Source organism: Herpailurus yagouaroundi, unplaced genomic scaffold (assembly GCF_014898765.1).
Source record: "Herpailurus yagouaroundi ecotype Mexico unplaced genomic scaffold, PumYag 530, whole genome shotgun sequence".
NCBI classification, from domain to species: domain Eukaryota; kingdom Metazoa; phylum Chordata; class Mammalia; order Carnivora; family Felidae; genus Herpailurus; species Herpailurus yagouaroundi.
In genome coordinates, this window is record NW_024412747.1 from 2,860,668 (window position 1) to 2,885,948 (window position 25,281).

General features: G+C 40.4%; 1 protein-coding gene across 3 annotated transcripts in view; it reads right to left on the minus strand.

The window, feature by feature from the left end:
• Positions 1–1,697: 1,697 nt before the first annotated feature.
• The window catches only part of MTR (5-methyltetrahydrofolate-homocysteine methyltransferase), a 130,374-nt gene continuing 106,790 nt past the window's right edge, over positions 1,698–25,281 (minus strand). For 2 of the 3 annotated variants that reach the window (XM_040464943.1, XM_040464942.1), the window contains exon 34: positions 1,699–2,187. In XM_040464943.1, coding sequence (XP_040320877.1) covers positions 2,109–2,187 — 79 coding nt within the window. In that variant the 3' untranslated portion in view covers positions 1,699–2,108. Of the gene's footprint in view, positions 2,188–25,281 lie in introns of all 3 variants that reach the window. The other variant, XM_040464945.1, reaches the window with a different exon arrangement.

Below are 25,281 nucleotides of genomic sequence, written 5' to 3' on the forward strand. Positions count from 1 at the left end.
TGCATGGTGCTAGATGATTTTTCTTTTCCCTCTTTCAATCAACTCAAGTAAATATACAACACTCAGCCAAATTACATCCTCTAGCAGAGGAGAGGTTTTGAAATGTTTTCTTGTTAATTGTTTACCTTAATCTGTTTGTTCACAATTTCGGAGACAGGCAAAGATGAATCGTCAGAACAAAGTTATTCCAAAGATTTGGGGGCGGGGGGGACAGGATCAGCTGGAGAGTTGTTATATAACTTTTGTTATATGGCTCTTTCCATTTTCAAGGTGTTCAGCAGACGCTGACTAATTAACTCAGGAATTGATTTATGTGCTGGAGCATCCCAGCTAGCAGCAACAAGCATTTCACACTCAGTGTTGGAAAACATTCTCATGCTTCTCCGGTAATGCTGAGCCCTCGTTAAGAGGTAATGACCGTTCCCTGTTGTCGCTCCGTGAATGATGTAGTAACTAGGTTCATGAGCCACAGAAACTCGGGGATCACGTAATCCTCTCAAAGCAGGGACTCTGGCCCCCAACTTTGACACATGCTGATGCTCCCTGAACACGTCCAGTGACCGCCAACTCAATACTGTCAGGCAGCTGTTTGCTGTGGTTCCGGTGGGTCTGAGTCAAAGGGAGTTGTTCACACAAGCATTTCCCCCTTTGGGGGGTGTCAGAAGGAGACACGTGATTCCAAGGGTCACCTGGAGAGATGCCAATCCAATTCTGCTCTCATCCAAGATCAGAATTCTCCCATTAGACAGGCACCTGGGTGGCTCAGCTGGTTGAGCGTCCAACTTCAGCTCAACGGTTCATGAGTTTGAGCCCTGCATGGAGCTCTGTGCTGACAGCTCGGAGCCTGAAGCCTGCTTTAGCTTCTGTGTCTCCCTTTCTCTCTGCCCCTCCCCCACTCACGCTCTGTCTTTCCCTCAAAAATAAACATTAAAAAGAACTAAAAAAAAAAAAAGAATTCTCCCATTAGAACTTGCTGCTTTGAGGTTAAGAGATTATCACTTTTTCATTATTATTTATGAGAAGCAACAATTTGGGGCCAGATATCGTGTCGTCCTTCGGGATTAAATAAGACCTACTCTTTGCCGAGCAGGAGCTGACCATCTAGTTCATTAAATTTTAATCACTTTTACTTTCAAACAGGCAATTTTATAAGTCATTTTTATAAATTTGGACATACATTCATGTATTCAATAAAAGCTTATTGACTAGAAGTTACAGTCTGGTAGGGATAGAAACCTAAATAAACCGTTGCAAGTGCCATATACAAGTTCCAAGGGCCATAATAAAGCACAGTTCCCTTCGTTGATCCTTCTTAAGGCAACTGGTCAGGGAAAGCTTTCAGATGTGTTAAGGCAGAAAACCTAAGGGCACTGACAGTCTGTCAAAGCGGGCTTTGGGAGAAGGATGCCCAAAGGGAAGAGAGATCACTTACTTTCCGATTCTGTTCAAGGGCAGCTCAGCCATACGCCAGCTGCCTGACCCCAGGAGTCCTTGGAAAACACATGAAATCATTCTTACCCACTAAGGTGGTATGACTAATGAGAGGTCTTGTGGTCGTGGCTTAATGAGGTGAAACGATTAAACTGTAATTAGCACATTTATTAGCTTAATATGAATCAATGCTTTTAAAGTTCCTGAAATGAATTTAATCTCCAAAATAAATTAAGCCCTTCCTCCAAGCTCCTTCATACTGTTAACATACCGACTTTTTTTTTTTTCTTCTTGGTATTCAGTCACAAATCCCATCCCCCACAAACAGTCTCAACCATGCAACCAGCCTGGGGGCAGGTAATCAAGTTTTATTGTAAATTGTTCTCTGGGCTGTTCTGAAAATTCCAAGGCAAGGTGAGGAAGAGCAGACCTCCGGGTAGGATCAAATTCTCATTGATCATGACAGAACCATGTTTCTGGTAAAGCCAAAGACGGTGCTCCCTCGCCAGAGGGCCTGCCAGAGTAAGGCAGGCGGCCAGCTCTGTGCCCTCCGCAGTCACTTGTTGCCTTTACGCATTCATCCATCAGGCTGAACACAGAATCAATAACTAGTCGCCCGGCAGGATTTTTTAAGGTTATTGCTCGCAATCCTTCATTTGATGGATGCCTAATGTTGGTCATATTGACTGAGAGCTGAAAAGTAGCTTTCTGATGCAGGTTTGATGAGTTACCGTTCTCTGCCAGATAAAGAAGTTTCTACAAAAGAAGAAAACTTACTTTTCTGGAATCTGCTCTTGTTCTACAGGACCAGAAATGTAGCTAAGAGGCTTGAAGTAGAAACACCAGACAACTCAGGCTTCGCCAAGGATGTTGCCTACTTTTGACAGGAAATTCCTCCTGTCCTGCACCCATACGGTCGACACTGGGACAATGTGGGGGTTAGGGGAACAGAACTCCCACCCTGGTGCAGTCATATAACTTTTGACACTCCCGAAACTTTACTAATAGCCTACTCTTAATAGGCTTATGCTCTTAATAACATAAACAACACATATTTTGTATGTTACATGGATTATATACGGTATTCTCACATTAATGTGAACTACAGAAAAGACAATGTTATTAAGAAAACCATAAGGAAAAATCGAAAAAAAATCCACATATAAATGGGCCTGTGCAGTTCAAACCTTTGTTGTTCAACAGTTAACTGCATTTTTAAAAGCCACTGTATCTTTTTGCCCAAAAGATTTTTTTTCTTTTTTTTTTTAATGTTTATTTTTGAGAGAGAGAGTGTGAGCAGGGGAAGGGCAGAGAGAAAGGAAGGGATTTTTTTTTTTTTTTTACAGGATATAATTTTTAAAAGGAATTTTCTTTGGAAATGCCAAAACAAAGCAAAATCTATCAGATATCTGAGATGTGGTCGTAGAATAATCCTGAGCTACAATCAACACATATCAAAAGTTGTAACTATCAAGTTCCTGATTTTATGATGAATTTTCATTTATCTAAAATGTTTCCAAATTCTGGGACATTTTTTAAAAATTCAGATTGAGGGATGCCTGGGTGGCTCAGTCGGTTGAATGTCCGACTTTGGCTGAGGTCATGATCTTGCAGTTCATGGGTTCAAGTCCTGTGTCGGGCTCTGGGCCGACAGCTCAGAGCCTGGAGCATACTTCAGATTCTGTGTGTCTCTCTCTCTGCCCTTCCCCTGCTCGTACACTCTCTCTCTCAAAATAAACAAACAAACAAACATACATACATTAAAAAAATTAAATAAGTAAATGAATTAAATAAAATAAAATTCAGATTGAAAAGGAGAAACCAGAGTGCTGGCTTTGGCAATAAACTCTCCTCCTTTCCATATTTGTGACTGCTTTCTCCAGCGGGAGAAACATGCATTTTATTAATAAAAGGAGTTTTCTTCCAGCTTTTTTGAGGTATAATCGACAGAACTATAATATATTGTAAGTGTACATGTGATCATTTGATAGACATATACATTATGAAAGAATTCCCACAATCCCACAATTAACACATCTGCACCTCACATATTTGCTTTTTGGGTTGTTTTTTTTTTTTTAGGTTTCTTAGCAGGTTTTTTGTTTGTTTTTGGTGACAATAGTTAAGTTCTCTCTTGTAGCAAATTTCAATTATACAATACACTAGTATCAACTATAGTCACCATGTTATAGATTAGATCCTCAGACCTCATTCGTGTTATAACTGAAAGTTTGTACCCTTTTATCAACCTCTCCTCTTTACCCCCACTGCCCACCATTCCACTCTATGTTTCTATGAGTTTGACTTGTTTTTGTAAGACTCCACACATAAGTGATACCGTGCAGAATTTGTCTTTCTCTGTCTGGCTTATGTCACTTAGCAATCTCACCACCATTTGCTATCTCTTCTCTTTTTGCTAATGGACATCCTAACAGGTGTGAAGTGATATCTCATTGTGGTTTTGATCTGAATGTCCCTGATGGTTAGTGGTTCTTTTGTTTTTCCTGATGGTTAGTGTTATTGACCACTTTTTCATGTATCTCTATCTGTATGTTTTCTTGGGAAACATCTTCAGATCTGTCGCCCATTTCTTAAGTTGGGTTGTTTGGTTTTTTGCTAGTGAGGTGTATGAATTCCTTGTATATTTAACCCTTTATCAAAGAGGTGGTTTGCAAATATTTTTTTTTCCCCATTCTGTAGGTTGCCTTTTCATTTTGCTGATGGTTTGTTTCCTTTGCTGGGAATAAAACTAGTTTTAGAACTGTTAGCCAAGACCACCACAAAAAGCAAGCCTACTAACTAGAGTTCAGTATTCGTTAAATTTCTTTCTCCCCTGAGGTACAATTTGCATGAAGTGCAATGCAGACATGTTAGATGTGCAATTCATTGAGGTTTGATAAATCTACAGTCTAACCAAGATACAAAACAAACAAACAAAAAAACAAAACAAAAACAAAAAACCACTTGTATTATTCCAGAAATTGCCGTTGTGCCCTCTTCTGGTCAATCCCAGTCACCATAGACAACACAGCTCTCAAGTCCATCACCAGAGATTACTTTCAGCCTACTCCTGAACGTCATATAAATGGAATCATCAAACCCTTGTCCTTCTATGCCTGGTTCTTCTGCTCAAAAGAATGTCTGGTTTTTCCATCAAGATTAAGCAAAGGTCATAGAAAAAACTGAGGACTATTTGATCTTTTATTATTCTCTGGAAGAATATTTCTAAGATTAGAATGATTTGTTCTTTGAAAAATTGCCAGAATTTACCTGTAAAAGTCCTCTGGTTTTGGTGTTTTCTTTGTGTGAAAAATTTAAAGCTACTATTTCAATTTCTTTATAGATATTGGGTCATTCAGGCTTTCTGTTTCTGTTTTGAGACGATTTCAGTAGGTCATATTTTCCTATGAACTTGTCTAGCTTATCTAAGCTTCCAAATTTATCAGCATAAACCTGTTCATATATTCCTTATTTTAATTTTGGTTGGATCTGTAGTTATATAATTTTTTTCTTTCCTAACATTACTATTTTTTCCTTCATTAATCTCAACAGAGATGTAACTACTTTATTAGCCTCTTTTGAGGACAAAATTTTGGTTTTATTGATGATTTCTAATGTAATTTTTAAAATTATTATTGATTTCTGCTTTTATTTTTTATGTCCTCTCTCCTTCCACATTATTTGGATGTATTCTATTGTTTTATTTTCTTCAGTTTCATTTTATTGACACTTAGCCTTTCTTCCTTTTCAAAATAAGTGTTTAAGGCTATATATTTCATCCTAAGTATCACTCATAAATATTTTAACATGTATAGCTTGCCTCATTTGAGAAAACATTTATAAAGAGGCATATAGTACAAGATTTAAAAATAAGATTAAGAAGGGGCGCCTGAGTGGCTCGGTCGGTTGAGCGTCCAACTCTTGATTTTGGCTCAGGTCATGATCCCAGGGTCATGGGATGGAGCCCCGCATTGCCCCAAGTCCACACTCGGTACAGAGGCTGCTTAAGATTCTCTCTCAGCGTGCCTAGGTGGCTCAGTTGGCCAAGCGCCCAACTTCAGCTGAGGTCATGATTTCACAGTTTGTGAGTTCAAGCCTCACGCTGGGCTCTGGGCTGACAGCTCAGAGCCTGGAGCCTGCTTCAGATTCTGTGTTTCCCTCTCTCTCTGTTCCCCCCCACTCCCCCGCCCCACTCACACTCTCTCTCTCTAAAATAAAAAGACATTAAAAAAAAAGATTCTCTATCTGCCCCATCCCTTGCTCATGTGCCCTCTCCGTAAAAGAAAATAATAATAATAATAATAATCAGATGAAGAGGAGATTCTTTAAAGATGGCAATGGTGGTTGCACAGGTCTGGTTTTAACTGAATTGCTTCTTCACATTTACAATGGGTTTCTTGTTAGCAGCATGCAGCTGGGTATTGCTGTTTTTTCCAATCTGATCATCTCTGCATGAGAATTGGATATTTATACAATTTATATTTAATGTAATTACTGATATGCTTTTATTTAAATCTTCCATACAGCTATTATTTTTTGTATGTTCCATCTGTTCGTTGCCCTTTTTACTCTTTTTATGTCTTTCTTTCACTGAGGATTTTTTATTATTCAATTTTATCTCCTTTGTTGTCTTACTAGCTATAACTCCTTGTTGTGTTAGCGTTTACTTTAGGGTTTACAGTACACATCTTATTTTTTTATCCATCCACCTTCAAGCAATATCATATCATTTCACAAATAACACAAGAATCTTACAGTAGCATGCTTCAACTTCTTTGTAGGAATGTTTATTCAAATACTTTGTCCATTTTGAAAATGAGTTGGTTATTTTGCTATTGAGTTGTAGGTGTTTCTTATATATTTTGGAAATGTACCCTTTATCAGATATATGTTTGCAAATACTTTCTCCCATGCTGTAGCCTGCCTTTTCATTTTGTTGATTGTTTCCTTTGCTGTGCAGAAGCTTTTAGTTTGATGTAGTCCCAATTGTCTGGTTTAGCTTCTGTTGCCTGTGTTTTTGGTGTCATTTCCAAGAAGTTATTAGCAAGGCCAATGTCCAAGAGATTTTCTTCCATATTTTCTTCTAGGAATTTTACAGTTTGTCTCATTTTATTTGTCTTTTTGAGGATCGCCATCCCAGTAAATATGAAGTAGCATCTCATTGTGCTTTTTGATTTGCATTTCTCTAATAGCTAATGATGCTGACCATCTCTTCATGTGCTTGTTGCCCATGTGTATATCTTTGTTGGAGAATTGCTTATTCAAATATTTTGCCAACACTTAAATTGGGTTATTTGCTTTTTTAAAAAAAATTTTTAACGTTTATTTATTTTTGAGACAGAAAGAGACAGAGCATGAACGGGGGAGGGTCAGAGAGAGAGAGGGAGACACAGAATCTGGAACAGGCTCCAGGCTCTGAGCTGTCAGCACAGAGCCCAACGCGGGGCTTGAACTCACGAACCACGAGATAATGATGTGAGCCGAAGTCGGATGCTTAACCGACTGAGCCACCGAGGCACCCCGGGTTATTTGCTCTTTTATTATTGAGTTGTAATTGTCTTTCTACATTGTACATGCAACTCCCTTATCAGATCTATGATTTATAAGAAATTTTCCCATTCTGTGGGGTGTCTTTTCATTCTCTTGATGGTATCCTTTAAGGCAGAAAAGTTTTAAATGCTTATTTTGTTAAATTTACTTGTTTTTTTTTCCTTTTGTGCTTGTCCTTTGATGTCATGTCTAAGTAACATTCCCTAATCCAAGGTTGTAAGAATTTATGCCTTTTCTCTTCTAACACTTTCACATGGTCTTTTAAAAAATAGTCTTTTGATACATCTTGAGTTAATTTATGCATATGGTGTGCGGTAGGGGTTTTCAACTTCATTGTTTTGCTTGAAGATATCCAGTTGTCCCAGTACCGTGTGTTAAAGAGACTATTCTTTCCTCCACTGAATGTCTTAGCACCCTCCTTGAAAATCAACTGACTGTAAGTGTTCAGGTTTATTTCTGAACTCTCAATTCTATTCTATTAATCTGTATGTTTACAGTTATGGCAGGCAGTACCACATTAGCTTGAAAACTACTCATAGTAATAAGACATAATAACTATTAGTTATATGTATCAAATGCTTGGCAAGAATTTTCACAAAGGAGATGCAAGTAAAAAATGACAGAAATAAAATAACAATAGGAAAATTTAGTATACTTCTGTCAGTCCAAGACCAATCAAATGGATTAAAAAATCAGTAAAACTATAGAAAACTTTTTTTTTAATTTTTTTAACGTTTATTTATTTTTGAGACAGAGAGAGACAGAGCATGAACGGGGGAGGGGCAGAGAGAGAGGGAGACACAGAATCGGAAGCAGTCTCCAGACTCTGAGCCATCAGCCCAGAGCCCGACGCGGGGCTCGAACTCACAGACCGCCAAAACTATAGAAAACTTAAGCAACACAATCAACAAGATAGATTTTATAGATATATATCTAACTCTGAACTCTACTAATAAGGGGTACACATCCATTTCAAGTGCTCATGGAATAGTCAAGAATACTAGTCAGAGTTTAGGTCACAAGCAAAAAATGCTATTAATTTTTGGGTAAAAGGTGAAACATAAAATTAAATAGCAAAATTCTTTTTAAATAACAATAATAAGAACAGTATATATCAGAATCTGTGGGATAAATCTAAAGCAGTTATCAGAGCATTAAATGTCATACCAGTAAGTATTTTAAAATAAAATGAATTAAACACCCAAGTAAAAAGGAAAAACCAAAGAAAGTGGAAGACAGAAGAAATATACAAACAAAACTTAATGATTTAAAAAACAGAAAACCAACAGAAATAACAAATCAAAAAGCTGACTCAACAAAATAGGCAAAACACTAGCTAAGCTGATCAAGACAAAAAGTAATAGAACATAAATATACCAAAGTATCTGTGACAAATGGGAACAACCAACAAAGAGAAAGAAGTAAGGAAAAACCTATGAGACTACTTTGCACAACTCTCTACAAATAATTTTAAAACCTAGATGAGGGGCATCTGGGTGGCTCAGTCTGTTCAGCAACTGTCTCTTGATTTCAGCTCAGGTCATGATCTCCCAGTTTGTGAGTTCCAGACCCACATCGGGCTCCATGCTGATGGTGTGGAGCCTGCTTGGGATTCTTTCTCCTCCCTCTCTCTCTCTGCAACCTCTCTCTGCCCTCTCCTGTTCGTGCTCTTTCTCTCTCTCAAAATAAATAAGTAAACTTAAAAAAAAAAAAAAACTAGATGAAAAAGATAATTTTTAAAGGATAATTTTCAATTTGAAAAAATTGATCCCAGTAGATACACAAAGTCTTAATAGACTACCTATCATAGAAAAAATAAAATGGTTATTCACATACACATGCATACACACACACACAACATAAAGAAACCAAACATAGGTGGTTTCTCAGGGTATGTCCACCAAGCTTTCAAAATTCAAATATTCCCAATTAGACTTAAATTATTGTAGAACAGAAACCAAATTTGTTTTATGAAGCAAGAATAATATTGACACAAAATTTTTTAATGTGATTTTTAAAATGTATTTATTTTACAGAGAGAGGTTGAGAGAGTGTGTGAGCTGGAGAAGGGGCAGAGAGAGAGAGAGAGAGAGGGTGTGTGTGTGTGTGTGTGAGAGAGAGAGAGACAGAGAGAGAGAGAGACAGACAGACAGAGAGAGAGAGAGAGAGAGAGAGAGAGAGAGAATCTAAAGCACATGGGGCTCCATCCCACAACCCTGAGATCACAACCTGAGCTGAAATCAAGAGTCAGACGCTCAACCAACTGAGCCACAGGGATACAAAATTCTGATAAAGATTGTTTTAAGAAGAAAACTAAAGAACAACTTTACTTACGGGTGCTGAGGAAATGATCTTAAATAAAATCATGAATATGAAAAGGTTCTCAACATCAATGGTCATAACGGAAAAGCAAATTGAAGTCACAATGTCACAGTACCATCATACACGAAATGGCTAAAATTTTAAAGGCCTGGCAGTACAAGAGTGACAAGGATGTGGAAGACCAGTATGTGAGCTCCCCCAAAGGCTGATGCTGAGACAAGGTTTCAAGGGCAGGTAATTTATTTGGGATGTGATCCCAAATAAAAGTGACGAAGACAGATAGGGAACGGAAGGCAGATAATAAATTACGCATGATCAAGCAAGTTACCACCGGGGGTAACTGAAGCTTAATCCCATGGGAACTCTGAGAGACACTGTAGAACACTTGCCTCAGAGTTATCCTACTTGAGGAGTGAGGGAACTGAGGGGTTATACACCAACTCCTGTCAATTATGGGTTGAGCGCAACTCCTGCAGGCAGTAACCTTAGAGTATTTTCCGGGATGCCATCCGCATGGGCGCAGCAGGTCCCAGCCTTCAGAGAAAGTCCTGCAGCGGAGACAGATGACGACACTGGCAGCTAGAAGTCAGGGTCCGTCAGTCAGTCACCCTACAACCCAGAGTGACTACTAAATGGACCGACTGGAACTCATAAACTGCGTGGGGGTGTAAACTGGTACAATTACTTTGAAAGATGCTTTTGGAACGATCACAAAAGCCGAAAATACCCTCTAACTACTCTTAGGAATATACCCAATGTAAATGAGCGCATATGCGCACCAAAAGGCAGGCACAAAAATGTTCACAGAAGCTTCACTGTAACAGTAAAACCTGGAAACAACCCAAATGTCTACCAACCCGTAGAAAGAACAAATTGTAGTATATTCAAACAATAGCATACATCAATGAAAAATAAAAACGACTATGACACACACCATGCTTTGACCTCAGAAATATAATGCAGAGCCCACGTACTAGCATTCCATTTATATACAAAAAATAATTCATGGTGCTAGAACTTAGAATGTGTACATTTGGGAGTGACAGTAACTGGGGAGGAATGAAAGGGAGGCTCCTCGGATGCTTGTACATCTACTGTGCCTGGATTTGAATAATGGTTACACTGGTGTATACATTTGTAAGAATTCTCTAAGCTGCATGCTTAAGATTTGTGCCATTTTTGCATCTAAGTGGTGTTTCAGTGGAAAGACTTTTAAAAATCATATTTCCTTGCTCTTCCCACTGAATAAAGCAAGGATCAATGCATCAACCCAGTAGTAATCAGCACCCCTGAGCCAAGATTGTGGTTTCTAAACACGATTTCCCGCTAAAAGGACAAGGGATTTTTGAGAAGTGGCTGATTCTAAGGGGAAGGAGATGTAAAAGATAAGCCTGGATCACACCAGAGCAAGGACACTACTAAAGATCACTATACTTCTATCACAGGGACTCGGGAATGAATGAGTAATACCACACTGGTCAAAGGTAAGAAAATTTGAACAGCAAAATAAAACAATAAACGAAATGGAGGAAATCACTTCAAATACGTTAGTGTCTATGAGTTAGTTCATAGTGCCATCAAACAAGCCTCATTGGTCAACTTTGGAGACCAGAAACATTTGAAATATGACAAATAAGGTAAAAGAAGTATCTATTTTTGCTGTTTCTATATTATCTGCACTGTAACCAAATAATTGAAGAGAACAAGTTTCTATCTGCATTAGTACTTGAGCTAAAATAATGAGCTGACGGAATGAGAATATCACCCTCTTGTAGCTCCTAATGAATGAAAAGATCTAGACGCTGGTCATCAGTGGCAGGTAACGTCACAAAAAAGAGAGACTCCAGACATGATATCCCTCCTGATGGACATTCCCAACACCACCCACTCGGTGGTTGTGCAACACCACAACAAACAAAATCTTCAAATACGCAGGTATTCTGACAATTTACGTGAAACAAAAGGAACAGAAGAACACGCTAAACAGTAGTATGGGGGCGAAGACCAAATCTAGACCAAGGAAAATCTGTAAGACAAACATCTTCCTTTCTTCAAAGAAAATTACAATAAAAAATACACAAGAAAACGAGGGAGAATCAATAAAGATTTCAGAGTCATTAAGTCAATTACAACATATGGGCCTTATCTGTATCCCAATTCAACAAACCATAAGAATATAAATAGCAAGAGATAATCAGGAAAATGTAAATACCAACTGGATATTAAGGTATTCTTAAATTTTAGGTGTCATAATGGTATTGTGGTCATTTTTTTCTCTATAATTTATTTATTTTTTATAATGTACATCCGAGTTAGTTAGCACATGGTGCAACAATGATTTCAGGAGTAGATTCCTTAAGCTCCTCACCCATTTAGCCCATCTCCCCTCCCACAACCCCTCCAGCAACTGTTTGTTCTCTATATTTAAGAGTCTGTTCTGTTTTGTCCCCATTTTTGTATTATTTTTGCTTCCCTTATGTTCATCTGTTTTCTATCTTAAAGTCCTCATATGAGCAAAGTCATATATTTGTCTTTCTATAACTAATTTCGCTTAGCATAATACCCTCTAGTTCCATCCACATAGTTGCAAATGGCAAGATTTCATTCTTTTTGATTGCCGAGTAATATTCCATTGTGTGTGTATGTGTGTATATATATATATATATATATATGTGTGTGTGTATATATATATATATATATCTATATATATATACCACATCTTCTTTATCCATTCATCTGTTGATGGACATTTGGGCTCTTTCCATACTGCGGCTATTGTCAACAGTGCTGCTATAAACATCGGGGTGCACGTGCCCCTTCAACACAGCATACCTGTATCCCTTGGATAAATACTTAGCAGTGCAATGGCTGGGTCGTAGGGTAGTTCTATTTTTAATTTTTTGAGGAACCTCCATACTGTTTTCCAGAGTGGCTGCACCTATTTGCATTCCCATGTGGTCGTGTTTTTGTGGGGGGGGGGGGAGTCCTTGTAGAGGTACATACTAAAAAATTTACAGATGAAATAATGTCTGGGACTTGCTACAATATGGAGTCCATGTTAGATGAAGTTAGATAAGGAAAGATTAGCCATGTTTTAACAATTGTTGAAGTTGAGCACGTTAGTTTGCTAGAGAGGCCATAACTAAGTAACATGGATTAACCTCAGAAATTTAATTCCTCATAGTTCCAGTGGCTACAAGTTTGAGATCAAGGTGTCAACGAGTTCTGTTTCTTCTGAGGACTCTTTTCTTGGCTTGCAGGTGGTCACCTTCTCCCTGTGTCCTCACATGGCCACTCCTCTGTGCATGAATTGTCTCTGTCTTAATCTCCTCTTTTATAAGGACACCACCATATTGGATTAAAGCCCACCTGTATGATTTCATTTTAGTTTACTTACTTCTTTAAAGGACCTTTCTGCAATTACATTCATATTCTGCGGTCATGTCTCCGAACATATGAATTTGGAGGGAACACAGTTCAGCTCCTAACACTGGGTGATGATGACAATGGGGTCATTACACTATTCATTCCACTTCTATGTAAGTTTGAGATATTCCAGCATAAAATTTCCATTTCTTAAATGAGAAAATCGGTGGAAGAGAAAAAATAGAGTTTAGTGTGAACTGCTCCACCGAATCTAGATAGAAACATAGTCACTTATTCTTTATTTTTCCAATTAGTGGCTCAATAATCTGTAGGCCGACTAGTAGACCATCTTTTACATTCTTGAGGTGCCTCCATCCCCAGAGTCTAAGAAACCCAAGAGTATACTGAATCCAAAGTGCAATCAGACCTCCCCCAGTGCTGGCCACAGAGGAAACTCGGGTCTCCTTAGTTCAACCACTGACTGGACTTTGCTGATGCACAATGCTATTCGTTCCTTCCCAACACAGTACACATGCTTGCTTAGCACTGCAACAAAAGTGACCTTGATGGCCAATATTGTGACACTGGCTGAACCGTTTGAGGGAGGACAATTGCATCGCTTTATGCTGAGTTCAGATCGAAGTTAAAGTTCTCAGCTTTCAGCTCTTTTAGCGCATTCAGGAAGTCTCTTACTAAGATGCTTCCAAGAGAACTGAGTCAGGATTGTTCCAACGCATCATGGATTCGTGATGGATGGATTCAACACTCAATTCATAAAGTTGAAATAAGATAAATACCCAAATTAGCTAAATGGGAGAAAGTGGTTAACACCCACAGAATCATAGAACAGCCGACTTGTATTTCTGGCAATAAGGTAGATTACCATAACTGAGAATCTTCCCGCCTGGAAATGTTGCACAAAATATAATAAACATCCTTTTAAATATACAACTAAATTTAAGATACAAAACAGGTGAACATAAGGGACGGGAAGCAAAAACAATATAAAAACAGGGAGGGGGACAAAACATAAGAGACTCTTAAATACGGAGAACCGGGGGTTGCCGCCGGGGTGTTGGGTGGGGAGGGATGGGCTAAATGGACAAGGGGCATTAAGGAGGACACTTGTTGGGATGACCACTGGGTGTTATATGTCGGGGGTAGATCACTGGATTCCACTCCTGAGTCATTACTGCACTATATGCTAACCGACTTGGACGTAGAATTTAAAAAAGAGAGAAAAAATAATAAATAAATATATAACTAAACAGGCAAGAAAGTAAGGGAAATCCTTAAGGGAAAAGCCAGAAACAAAACCAAAAAGCAGAAGTTCAGACAGCTCTCATGAATTCTGCTGGACTTGACAGCTGTTGGGGAAGGAAGACTTTTTCTCTATCCTTCAAGACTTTTCCAGCTCGTCTAAAAATTAAATTGACACGAGACATTAACAGGAGGAAAAAACCCAAAGATTAATTAAGTGCACATGGCAGCCCATGAGACGTAAAGAAATGACTGAGGCTGACAGTTTTTATACTTTTTAGACAGACAGACAATAAATCTGTGAAGAACTGTAGGACAAAGAAGACTTATTTCAGGTGCTTTAATTACTAAGGAATCCTAGAATTGGGGCAGGGGAAGTAATCAAAGGAACAAGACTTGTTTATACAGCTATCTCTACTCTGAATTCCCTGCCTCTAGTAATTAGGATGTCTTTTTACCTTCCAGTTTTAGGGAAAGTGCCTTTTCCGTGGGAAATTTATTTCCTGCTTTCTGGAGACAAAGGGGGCTCAGAGTCCTTTCTGCACCGGCTGTTTCTTAAGTAACTTAATTTAAAATCAGCAATGTATCGAAATGGCACATTTGGTCGGCGGGGGGCTGGGGGGCCACTATCCTTGGCCCCTATATAGCCAAGCAGCTATCATTTTAATAGCCATGTTAGGACAAAAAAATAAACAAATAAAGACTTAGACCCATGGTAGGAAAATGGAGCAGAAGTTCTCAACAAGAGTCAGACCCTCCAGGCTGACGTCCCCAGTAAAAGCGTGAATTAAGAATATGGCCTATCAGCAATGCGATGTAACAAGAGAGCTTTCTGGTTTAATCCTGTGCTTCAAGTCTAAGTGTCTTCAAAATCAATATGACCTTGAGAGTTTGTCCATGGACCTTTTCTATCCTATGTTTGCACACATTTGTACTACATTTGTGTAGGGATTTCTACGTTGCAAGATTCACATAAAAAAGTCATTTCAGGCTGATAATACCCTTGGTATGCCTGAAAGAAAGAACTAGTTAGAGGGACACATCTTTAACCGAAGCCTAAAGGACTCCAGCAGATAAAACTCCACCAGATATGAGCTCACAACGCATAATTATATATGATACTTAAAGAAATGTGAGGACTGAACCCACTTATACATAAATGAACCATCCGAAACCCAGATATTTTAATGACTTGCCAAAGTCACGTGGTTTTTTAGTGGCTGAGCCAGAACCGAGCTCAGGTCTTATGACTTGCTTGCAAATTATGTATTTTCTTCTAGCAACAGCCTTTTTTTCATATGGTACTTCTCTCACTTCAGAATTCTAAGGGGGAAAACCAGGTCTGTCTTTAAATTCAACATTCCAACACTGAAAACTGAGCCTTCTGCCCCCAAATAAACAAGTTGATTCTGCTAGTATGATTGTTCAAGTCCACAGGTAGTCTTATCTGTATTGTAGAAATACTCTGCACCTAAAAAAATACATTTTAAAAATGGGTTACTCAGTACTCTCATGGTCTGCTGATCGGAACATCCTTTTGGAAAGTAATTTTGTTAAACACACCAATAGTTTTCAATGTGATGCTCCCTTGAGTAATTCATTCGTAGGATCTTCTCAGAGATGTGAGCAAAGGTTTAGTGCTCAATTAGGCTCACACTTTTGTAATCTAAATGGCAAAAAGTTAGAAACGGCGTAATGTTCAACAAGGAGGAATAGTTATATAAATTATAGTACACAGTTAGAATAGATTGTCATAAAGCCTCAAAAATATCTTTGAAGGCTCTGATAGAAAACTGAGTGGGAAAAAAGGTAATATAAAAATATATGTGTATAAACCACCATTAGGATGGCAGTTACAGAAAAAATAAGAAAATAGCAAGTGTTGGCAAAGAGATGGAGAAACTATCTTGTGCTCTGTTGATTACAATGTAAACTGGTGCAGCCACTGTGGAAAACAGTATGGAGGTTCCTCAAAAAACTAGACACAGAATTACCACATGATTCAGCAATTCCATTCCTGGGTATGTACCCAGAAGAAATGAAAGCAGGAATGTAAACAGATATTGGTACATCTATATTGTTAGCAGCATTATTCAAAATGGCCGAAATGTGGAAGCAACCCGAGTGTCTGTTGACAAATGAACGGATAAACAAAATGTGGTCTATCAGTACAGTGGAATATTATCCAGCCTTAATCAGGAAGGAAATGCTTCACACATGCTACAAAATGAATGACTCCTGAAGACATTACGTGAAATGCCGGTCACAAATGGATGAATATCACAGAGTTACAAATCTATGAGGCCCCTAGAGGAGTCAAATCGATAAACACAGAAAGTAGACCAGTGGCCGCCAGGGGCTGGGGGGGGGGGGGGGGCCGGGGGAGGGGGAGTGGGGAGTTAGTGTTTAATGAGGAGAGAGTTTCAGTTATGGAAGATGAAAAACTTCTGGAGATAGATGGGGGTGTGGTTGCACAACAACATTAATGTACTTCATGCCATTGGGCTCTACATTTAAATGGTAAATTTTGTGTCTTATATATTTTATCACAATAAATAATGCATACATGAATATATACAATATATACAAAACATATTAACACATAGCATACATAATGTATATTGTATCTATTGTTATATACGTATTTGTATACATATATAGTAACACAAATTGTATTAAAAAGGTATGTGGTAAGTAGGTTAATAGGTACAAAAACTGTCAAAATTTATGGTGTATTCATTCCTATTATTGCTATAACAAATTACCATAAATTTGGTATCTACAGTCATAGTTTCTTACAGCTGTGTGGGTCAGAAATCAGGAATCAGTATCACTGAGCCAAAATCAAGGTGTCAGGTGCTGGGGTCTCTCCAGAGGCTCTAGGGGAGAATCCATTTCCTGGCTTCTGGAGCTTCTAGAAGCTGCCTGCATTCCTTGGCTCACGGTCCTTTTCTCCATCTTCAAGGCCAGTGGCATTTTGCTTCACTGGTGACTTTGCCTTGTTCTGCATCACATCTCTCCCTGCTTCCCTCATCTAAGGACACCTATGACTGCATTTCGGCCCCACTGGACTATGCAGGATAATCTCCCCATTTCAAGATTCTTAATTTGATGTCATCCTTCACCACAGAAGGTAACATCCACCCTTTTGCCATAGAACACAGCTGTCTTTAGGGGCCATTATTCCGCCTACTCACACATGGATGGAAAGAAAGAAGAAAGACAACAGAAGGAAATGTCATGAAACATTACTAGTAGCTAAATCATGAATCGTTTTCCTCTGTATACTTTTACATAGCTAACATGCTTTTTGCAATGAACAAGTTTTATAATAAAAAAAATACTATTTTTTAATGTTAATTTTTGAGAGAGAGCGCGAGAGAGCGCGCATGCATAAACACAGGGGAGGGACACACAGAGAGAGAGGGAGCCACAGAATTTGAAGCAGGCTCCAGCACAGAGCCCAACGCAGGGCTCGAACTTATGAACCGTGAGATCATGACCTGAGCGAAGCTGGATGCTTAACTAACCAGGCACCCCTGAATACTACTTATTTTTAAAAGGGCTTTTAAAATACAGATATAGCTCAGTGTGTTGGAGGTGCTTTTCCAGCTGTGGGTTGGATTTCACTAAATCTCGTGTAACTCTCCCGACGACCAGAGTAACCCATCTGTAGATGTTAATCCCCTAACACGAACGTTGTCTATAATGTAGAAGCAAAATGAGTTGCCCACTTACGACTCTGCTCAGGAATGAATCCAGTTAAAATTAAAATAAAACTCCTCTATAGGGAAGGTTAATATAGACAAATGTGATGCTGCAGTTAGAAGACATTTCGCAAAACCCAGATCTCAATTCCCAGCATGGCCTTGGTTTGCACCCAGTTGGCTCGTCTGTAATATTTATGGCTCCTTCTGGAAATCTTCCAGTCTTACCACAGTCAGGTCTCTCCTCCCTGAATTCCTCCTGGGCCACTAGCATTCATAATTAGATTTATACACATTGTCTGTAAATGAGGTATGTGTGATGTGGTGTTGCATCCATTATTTTGGTAGCATGGTGAAAAAGTGAGAAAATTAAACCTCCCCCAAGGGTCTACACCATCGCTCTTCAGTTAGTGAAGATTCTTTTCTTTAAAGTGAGGCACTGTGCTAAGTGTGCAACCACATCCCAGCAGACGCTCAGCCACAGGCAGGTCTTGGTCCAGAGAGACTAAGACAAGACACAGAGACAGCCATCAGGACACAGGTGCACAGGCGGAGCTTATGTCCAGGGGGTCTGGGAACAGCCTACTGCGTGAGGCGCCTGCTCTGGGATCTGCAAGCAGACAGCTTTGATGGCGCAGCGACTACCCTAGCAGCAGTCTCTGACCTCTCCCTCCTGGTACAGCCCGTGTTCCAAGGAGATCAAGGCCTGCCATCCACACACTCTTCATTGCAAAGGAGATGCTTCACACTGACCACCCCTCGGAGCCTCTGACCTTGAGTGCTGAACAACGTGTCCCGCTACATATTCTGCTTGCTGGGAATATGGCAGGAAGACAGGATCTCTACTCTCCAGAGATAGTGATTAATGGGCATTCAGGGCTTTCTGGCACATCCCATACAGCTGGATGCTTTCTGGAGAGTTCCGCATTCAAGTTCTTGCACTCGCATCATGGTCATTGTATCGATGGAGAAGCTGCAGCTTAGAGAGGTCGTTTAACTTGACCAAAGTCACCCAAGCTAGTAGTTGTTGGAAGCATGAGTTGGCGGGGCGGGGGAGGTATTTATGAAGCAACACGGAATATACACTATAATTCATCACACATCTATCCACTGAGAAGACAGAAAGTCCAACCCAAGTCCCCTCATACCACTGGTCATCTTGGGGGGATTATTCATTAACAAACACCTGCTCTCTTCAAAGTTTCCAAACACACAAAGAAAGCAGAAGAGAGAGTTTTGTCCTTTTAAATACCCCACAATCTAATTGGGGAGACAATACATACAGCCTGTGATGTAAATACAGTGACAAAGCAGTATATAATCTCAGAAGAGCCACACACGAGTGACTGATGAAGGGCTAAGACACGTGAACTGAGGCTGGCGTTCATCACAGAAGGGGATCTGCTGGTTAAGAGCATTTATCTTTGAGGGCAGAGTGGTTTAGCGTGATAAACCAGGGTTCTACAGATTTTACTCACCATAAATATGCTTTCATGGCAGAACCAAAAAGATGTTGTAAAGTAAGGCAGGGGCTTTCTAAAATTTATGTTACTGTGCAATTGCTACCTCCTCTGCACTGAGGCTCAGAAAGCAAATTTTTAAGAAAGACAAAGAGGAGGACAAAAAAGGGAATCGTGGTTGAGAGGGATGGCAGGAAGGCAGGCTGCGTCATTAATCTCTAAAGAGCAGTTGGTTAAATAAGTGGTTTCTCTTTGGAAGGCAGATGTTTATCAGTAAATACTCTTGGGAAGCACAGTTTGTTAATCTTTGGGGGGAGATGTCTGGGCACTTTTGTTCCCCTGAGGCCGTGGTGTGATGAGGAGGAGGGAAGCCTGACAGCTGGTCTTGGATCTGTATTCGCTGAGCTGCATTTGTGCTCGTGGCTGATCACAGGCCCTTCCCTCTAAAACACAGGAGGAGGCCGCTTGGCCGTGCCCACGTGCCCTTATCGTGCCCGGCATAGCAACAAGGACATTAATGTTCAGAACCAGGTCACCGGGGAATGCACCCGTGTTTTCAACAGCACTACATGGCATACTGGTTTCTAGCTGGGTTAAGCTAGAAAGGCAACCAAGCTTACTCGATGAGGTCTAAAACTGGGGGTGGTAAGGGGACAAAGCAAAAGGTCAAAGTTCCCCCCGCCTTTTTTTTTTTAAGTTTATTTATTTATTTATTTATTTTTTTAGAGAGAGAGAGAAAGAGCACGAGCAGGGGAGGAGCAGAGAGAGAGCTGTCAGTGCAGAGCCCGACGCGGGGCTCGATCTCACCAACTGCAGGATGACGACCTGAGCTGAAACCAAGAGTCGGACTCAACCGACTGAGCCACCCAGGTGCCCCAAGGTCAAAGTTTCCTAACAGCCAGCAGTTGCACTCAGAAGCATCAGTAAAATCTCAGGAAAGAGGCCTGAAACCTACATGGGTGGTGCAATACTCCTCCAAGCCGTGCCCTTGAGACCAAGACAGGAGACGGATGCCTCCCCAGCTTTTAAATCTGCAGTGGAGATTCTGAGTTTAAGATGCGAATGACACAAGGTACTGGAGGGAGTCCACTTGCTACAAACTCTGCAGACAATGTTACCCTCCCCGAGCCCAGGGAGTCTGACTCACTTGCTACTGCTGTACACGACGCCCGAGAACAGGACCTCGCCCAATACATAAACTCATGAATGAGCATATAAATGGATGAATTGAATGAATATGCGTGAATGCATAAATGTCATCTCACAGTATACATCTCCCCTCTTGGGGATCTCAGCCAAAGCAAGAGAGAGGGCACTTGCCCAGCCAGCACCTCCTCTCTGTAAGATCGTAAGCACTGTTGGAGCTCGTGAGAGAAGAAAAAGGTACACGTAAATGGCTGCAAATCTCAGCAGGGCCCTGAGAGCCAGGTACCAATCACATCTATAAAATAATAGAAGTTTTTCATATTTTTATCTGAAAGGAGTGATAGAAATGACTGTATTCACATCAAAGAGATTAGCAACACAGCCCCACCCACTTTTTTTTTCCCTATAGAAGGCAGGCTTTGTCCGTCTAATGCTGGTAAGAAAATATTTGGATAAAGTCCCTTGTGCTCTCTCCCCATTGTTTGGGCCGTCATTATTCTTTCCTACTTCTTCCCTGCCCCCTCCCAAATATGCCCACAAATGTTTGCTCCTTCCATTATCCAACTCTTTGAAAGTTTTACCCTTGCTTCCCACATCCAGAAATACCACCTTTCCACATCCGCTCCAACCCTACACACTGAGCACAGACTTAAAGGTGGCATCCAAAGCTAATAAACTTTTCACTAAACAAAACCCATTAATTACTCTTTCTTAAGAGTCAGCTACTTCTGCTAATCTGATACAAACCATCCCAAATTAGCATCTTCCTCCCTCCTCAATGTCAACGGCACTAAATGACTCAACCTTGCCATGCACCAGCCCCTTCAGCTTCCAGGGGATGTGCTGACATCCTTGTCACGACACACTCCCTCACTCTGTAACCACATTTCTTCTGCATCTTTTCATACACCCTGATGAACCTCCTTCACTTCAGCAACCCTTTCTCTGGGCTAAACAACGTCAGGCTTGGCTCTTTTGCCACACAGTGATAGCAGAAGATACTCTTGTTATCTGACATGATGGGGGAAGATTTCTTCTTAGTCTATTCTGGTTAAGGGAGAAGGATCACACTTCTCACACTTGGGTGGCCAACCTTCAAATATAGTAATTCGCACTAAAGTGTACTTAATACTGAAGTCATGCTGAATTTTAACAAGTCTTTGATGATTCAGAAGGCACTGCAGGAATATTGCAATACTTGTGACTCATCGTGATGGAGATCAGTGATCACTGAGTAGTAGATTTTGGAAAGGCCACCGGTGGATGCATCAGTTTTGTTTCTGCCCAATTGTCGCCTTGCATTGAACAGGTGCAGCAAATCTGTGTCTGGAAAAGCTCCAGGGAGTCCTAGCTATGATTATTATTATTGAGCTATAACTGACATGTAACACTGTGGAAGTCTAAGACCCACCATGTGTGGCTTGATACGTTTATATGTTACAGTAGGATTTTTACAGTAGCTCAGCTCGTACCTTTATCACGTCACATATCATTTCTTTGTTTTTAATTCCACATACAAATGGTATCATATGGTATTTGTCTTTCTCTGATTTATCTCCCTTTCTAGCTGGTTTCTTGATGTTTGAGTTTTTAATACGATTTCATCCATCCAAGAAATATTTAAATTCCCACTACGTGCCTGACAGAATTTCTAAATTTTTGGTTCTGGCACTAACTATTGCAAATACTCTTCTTCATTGAGTAGCTCAGCAAACAGAATAGGTACCATGCCTCCTTGCCTCCAACTTTCTGATAAAGGTTTGTTTTTGCCTGTTTTCTTCATGATGGTCAATTATAGCAGACAGATGGAGGGCTCGTAAGTTTTCATAGGGTTCTTCTCTCAACTCATCTAGTCTGGTGGGTAATAAGGCACAGAGTGGGAAACATGAATATTTTCCATTTATTGATCATTTTTCTAATCATAGAAGAGAATTGTACCCAAACCCATCCCTATGCCAAGCTGAGAGGGACCCAACTTCTGACTGCACCAACCTCCTTCCATTATAACTCACCAATTTGGGGGTGGGACAGAATATATTCACTCGTTGACATTTGATCCCTAACTGTATTCAAAACTTAATTAACTTGATGGCACATTGTGGGGGAAATGGGATTCTGCAAAGCAGGAAACAACACTGGCTCTGCTAATGACCAAACTCTCACTTAGCTTCAACTTCCCGAGCAGTTCGAGCAGATCTGTTACAGCCTGCCCACGGCAATGCACAGAGAAAACCAATGATGACTGAATAGTTTTAGAGGAGACATGCCATTGAAACAGGACTTGGAGCTAACTACTCCCTTTTCTCAAAAGAGTAGCAGTATTTAAAAAAATAACCGAGCATTTCTGACACTCGGGTATTTTCCACTGACATTCTTTTTTTTTTTTTTTTTTTAACGTTTATTTATTTTTGAGAGACAGACAGACAGAGCGTGAGTGGGGGAGGGTCAGAGAGAGAGGGAGACAGAATCTAAAGCAGACTCCAGGCTCTGAGCTGTCAGCACAGAGCCCAGTGGGGGCTCGAACTCAAAAACCGCGAGTTCATAACCTGAGCTGAAGTTGGACACTTAACTGACTGCATCACCCAGGAGCCCCTCACTGAAATTCCTCAGTTTTTTTTGATGTGCTCATTTCAACACAGTTGAAAAACAATCTATCACATCAGGGAAAACTGTGTTTCATTAATGATATTTAGCACTATCCACCAAGACAAATGGACTTCCCAGGTTTTCACTGAAAACATGCACAAAATACATGGGCCTTCTATAATAAAATAAACAATCCCACGTGATCACAGATGGGTGAGCATTGAAATTCCTTCAGATAATTCAGAAGGAAATGTCACTTTTCTCTCTTCTGAGTTTCCCTCTGGGTAAAAGAACAAACAGGATTGTAAAAAGTTCAAAGTTCCTTCCTCAGCTGCCAACAGCTTCACACTCTGCAGGCTGACTTATGTATTGCATCACGGAAAGCAGAGACTGTGATAAACATCATTCATCAATCTGTCTGGTTTTTGTTTCTTCCATTTCGTGCAACATCTAATCTTAAGGTTCTCAAAAATCATTTGATCCAACCCTTTTCTAGGCAATAATTACAGAAAATCACTTGTTTTGTGAGTCTCCAAAAGGCTGTAATAATACTTAAAAGCAAAGAATGAGGCAAAAGATATCTTTGAAAATCACATTTTGAAGGGAGTATGTAAATGGAATGAGATATTCCATGTGTTGAGAAATGGGACCACGTCTAGGGCTGAACTGATTGAGATCCTAACTTTTCAGATTATTCAAAATCACATCTATTTCAAGCTGGCTTTGTTGCCACGCTCGTCTTTTTTTAAAAGGGTAACAATAGATGCTTGTTACAAAACCGAAGCCGTGTAGAAAGAATGAGAAATACCCAAACCCTGAGTCCCTCCCCGCTGGCCCCCCAATCCCATTCCCCAAAAGTAACCACTTAAGAATTTCTTGTATAACCTTCTAGGTATTTTCACTGCACATACTAGCATTTTTTTAGACACACGCATATGGAATTCTAATATACCCTGTGTTCTGTAATTGGACAACACGTACAGTTGACGTGTGGCCATGACGTGAGCTTGAAGTGAGGTGACTTTTCTGCGGGCCGCCCATGTGCTGTCTTCAAGGGTCAGTAAAGAGAGCATCAGCAGGGCTGTTTCTGCTACGACGAAATCCTGAAGGTGGGTGTGGAGGGTACTAGACTGTTTATGTCCCAGTCTCCTGAGCAAGAGAAAATCACCACGGTTCTCCCTCTGCTCACTTAGAACACTCCATGTAGGGAACCACACGGCCGGTGCTGGGCTAGGCTCTGGGGGTTCGGAGCCCAGGCAGTGAGCCTTGGACCCCACCCTCATGGAGCTTCACAGAATGCTCTCCCCGCAAAACACTGTCCCCCTGAGAGAGTCTGCTCGTCAACTCAAGCCAACCTTTACTGAGCACGTATCAGGAACCAAGCTCTAGTGAGACACACTAATACCAAGATGAACAAGGATTCCAACCTGCCCTTTAAGAATCACAGCCTAATGGGGACATAGATTATTCCGTCACCATGACAGCAGTGGGAAATATGCACGGTGCTACTGCAGGAAGGAAGAGGGGTCATGTAGCTTTGTAGCAGGGAGGGTTGAAAGCTTTCCTGAAGTCCATGGATGGAGTGGGCCGGGGGGGGGGGTGCGGTTATGTCAGGGGGAGGAGACCACGTAAGAAGATACCTCCTACAGGGCATGCAGGAGATGATTATCGAAAGTGTGTAAGGAGCTTGGACATATCCTTGGCGAGGGGGACATATTGATCTGGGGAACAGGGCCAGGTGGGCATAAAGGTTCCGAGAGCTCATGGTAACAGCTGTTCGAGTCCAGGATACCCTCTTGGTGTTCTGAGTCCAGAGGAGAAATAAGATTCTTAGCCTGGGCAGGGGAGGAGAGAGGGACTGAGAGGCATTTAGTGGGTAAAATCATCAGGGTACGGCAACCAACTGGATGTGAAGGTTCAGAAAAAGAGAGGGCAGGGACAACTCCCAGGTTTGAAATGTGGGGGGCTGTGAGATGGAAGTCTCTCTGGACTTAGGTTGAAAGATAGGTATTTTCTTACTTCTGCACTATCTATAACCCTCTTAATTTGTATTTTCCCCTTGGCATGAAAGCCCTTTTCTATATCAAAATACTATCTCCATTCTTTCTTCTGCTCCAATCTAGTTTTTTGTTTCAAGTTTTTATTTAAATTCCAGTTAGTTAATATATAGTGTAATATTAGTTCAAGAGTAGAATTCAGTGATTCATCCCTTAAATATGACACCCAGTACTCATCCCAATAAGTGTCCTCCTTAATGTCCATCCCCCATTTGGCCCATCCCCCCACCCAAGGCCCCTCAGTTTATTCTGTGTAGTTAAGAGTGTCTTTTATGGTTTGCCTTTTTTGCCCCTATGTTCACTGGTTCCTTTCTTAAATTCCACATGAGTGAAATCATATGGTAATTCACCTTTCTCTGACTTATTTCGCTTAGCATAATACACTGTAGCTCCATC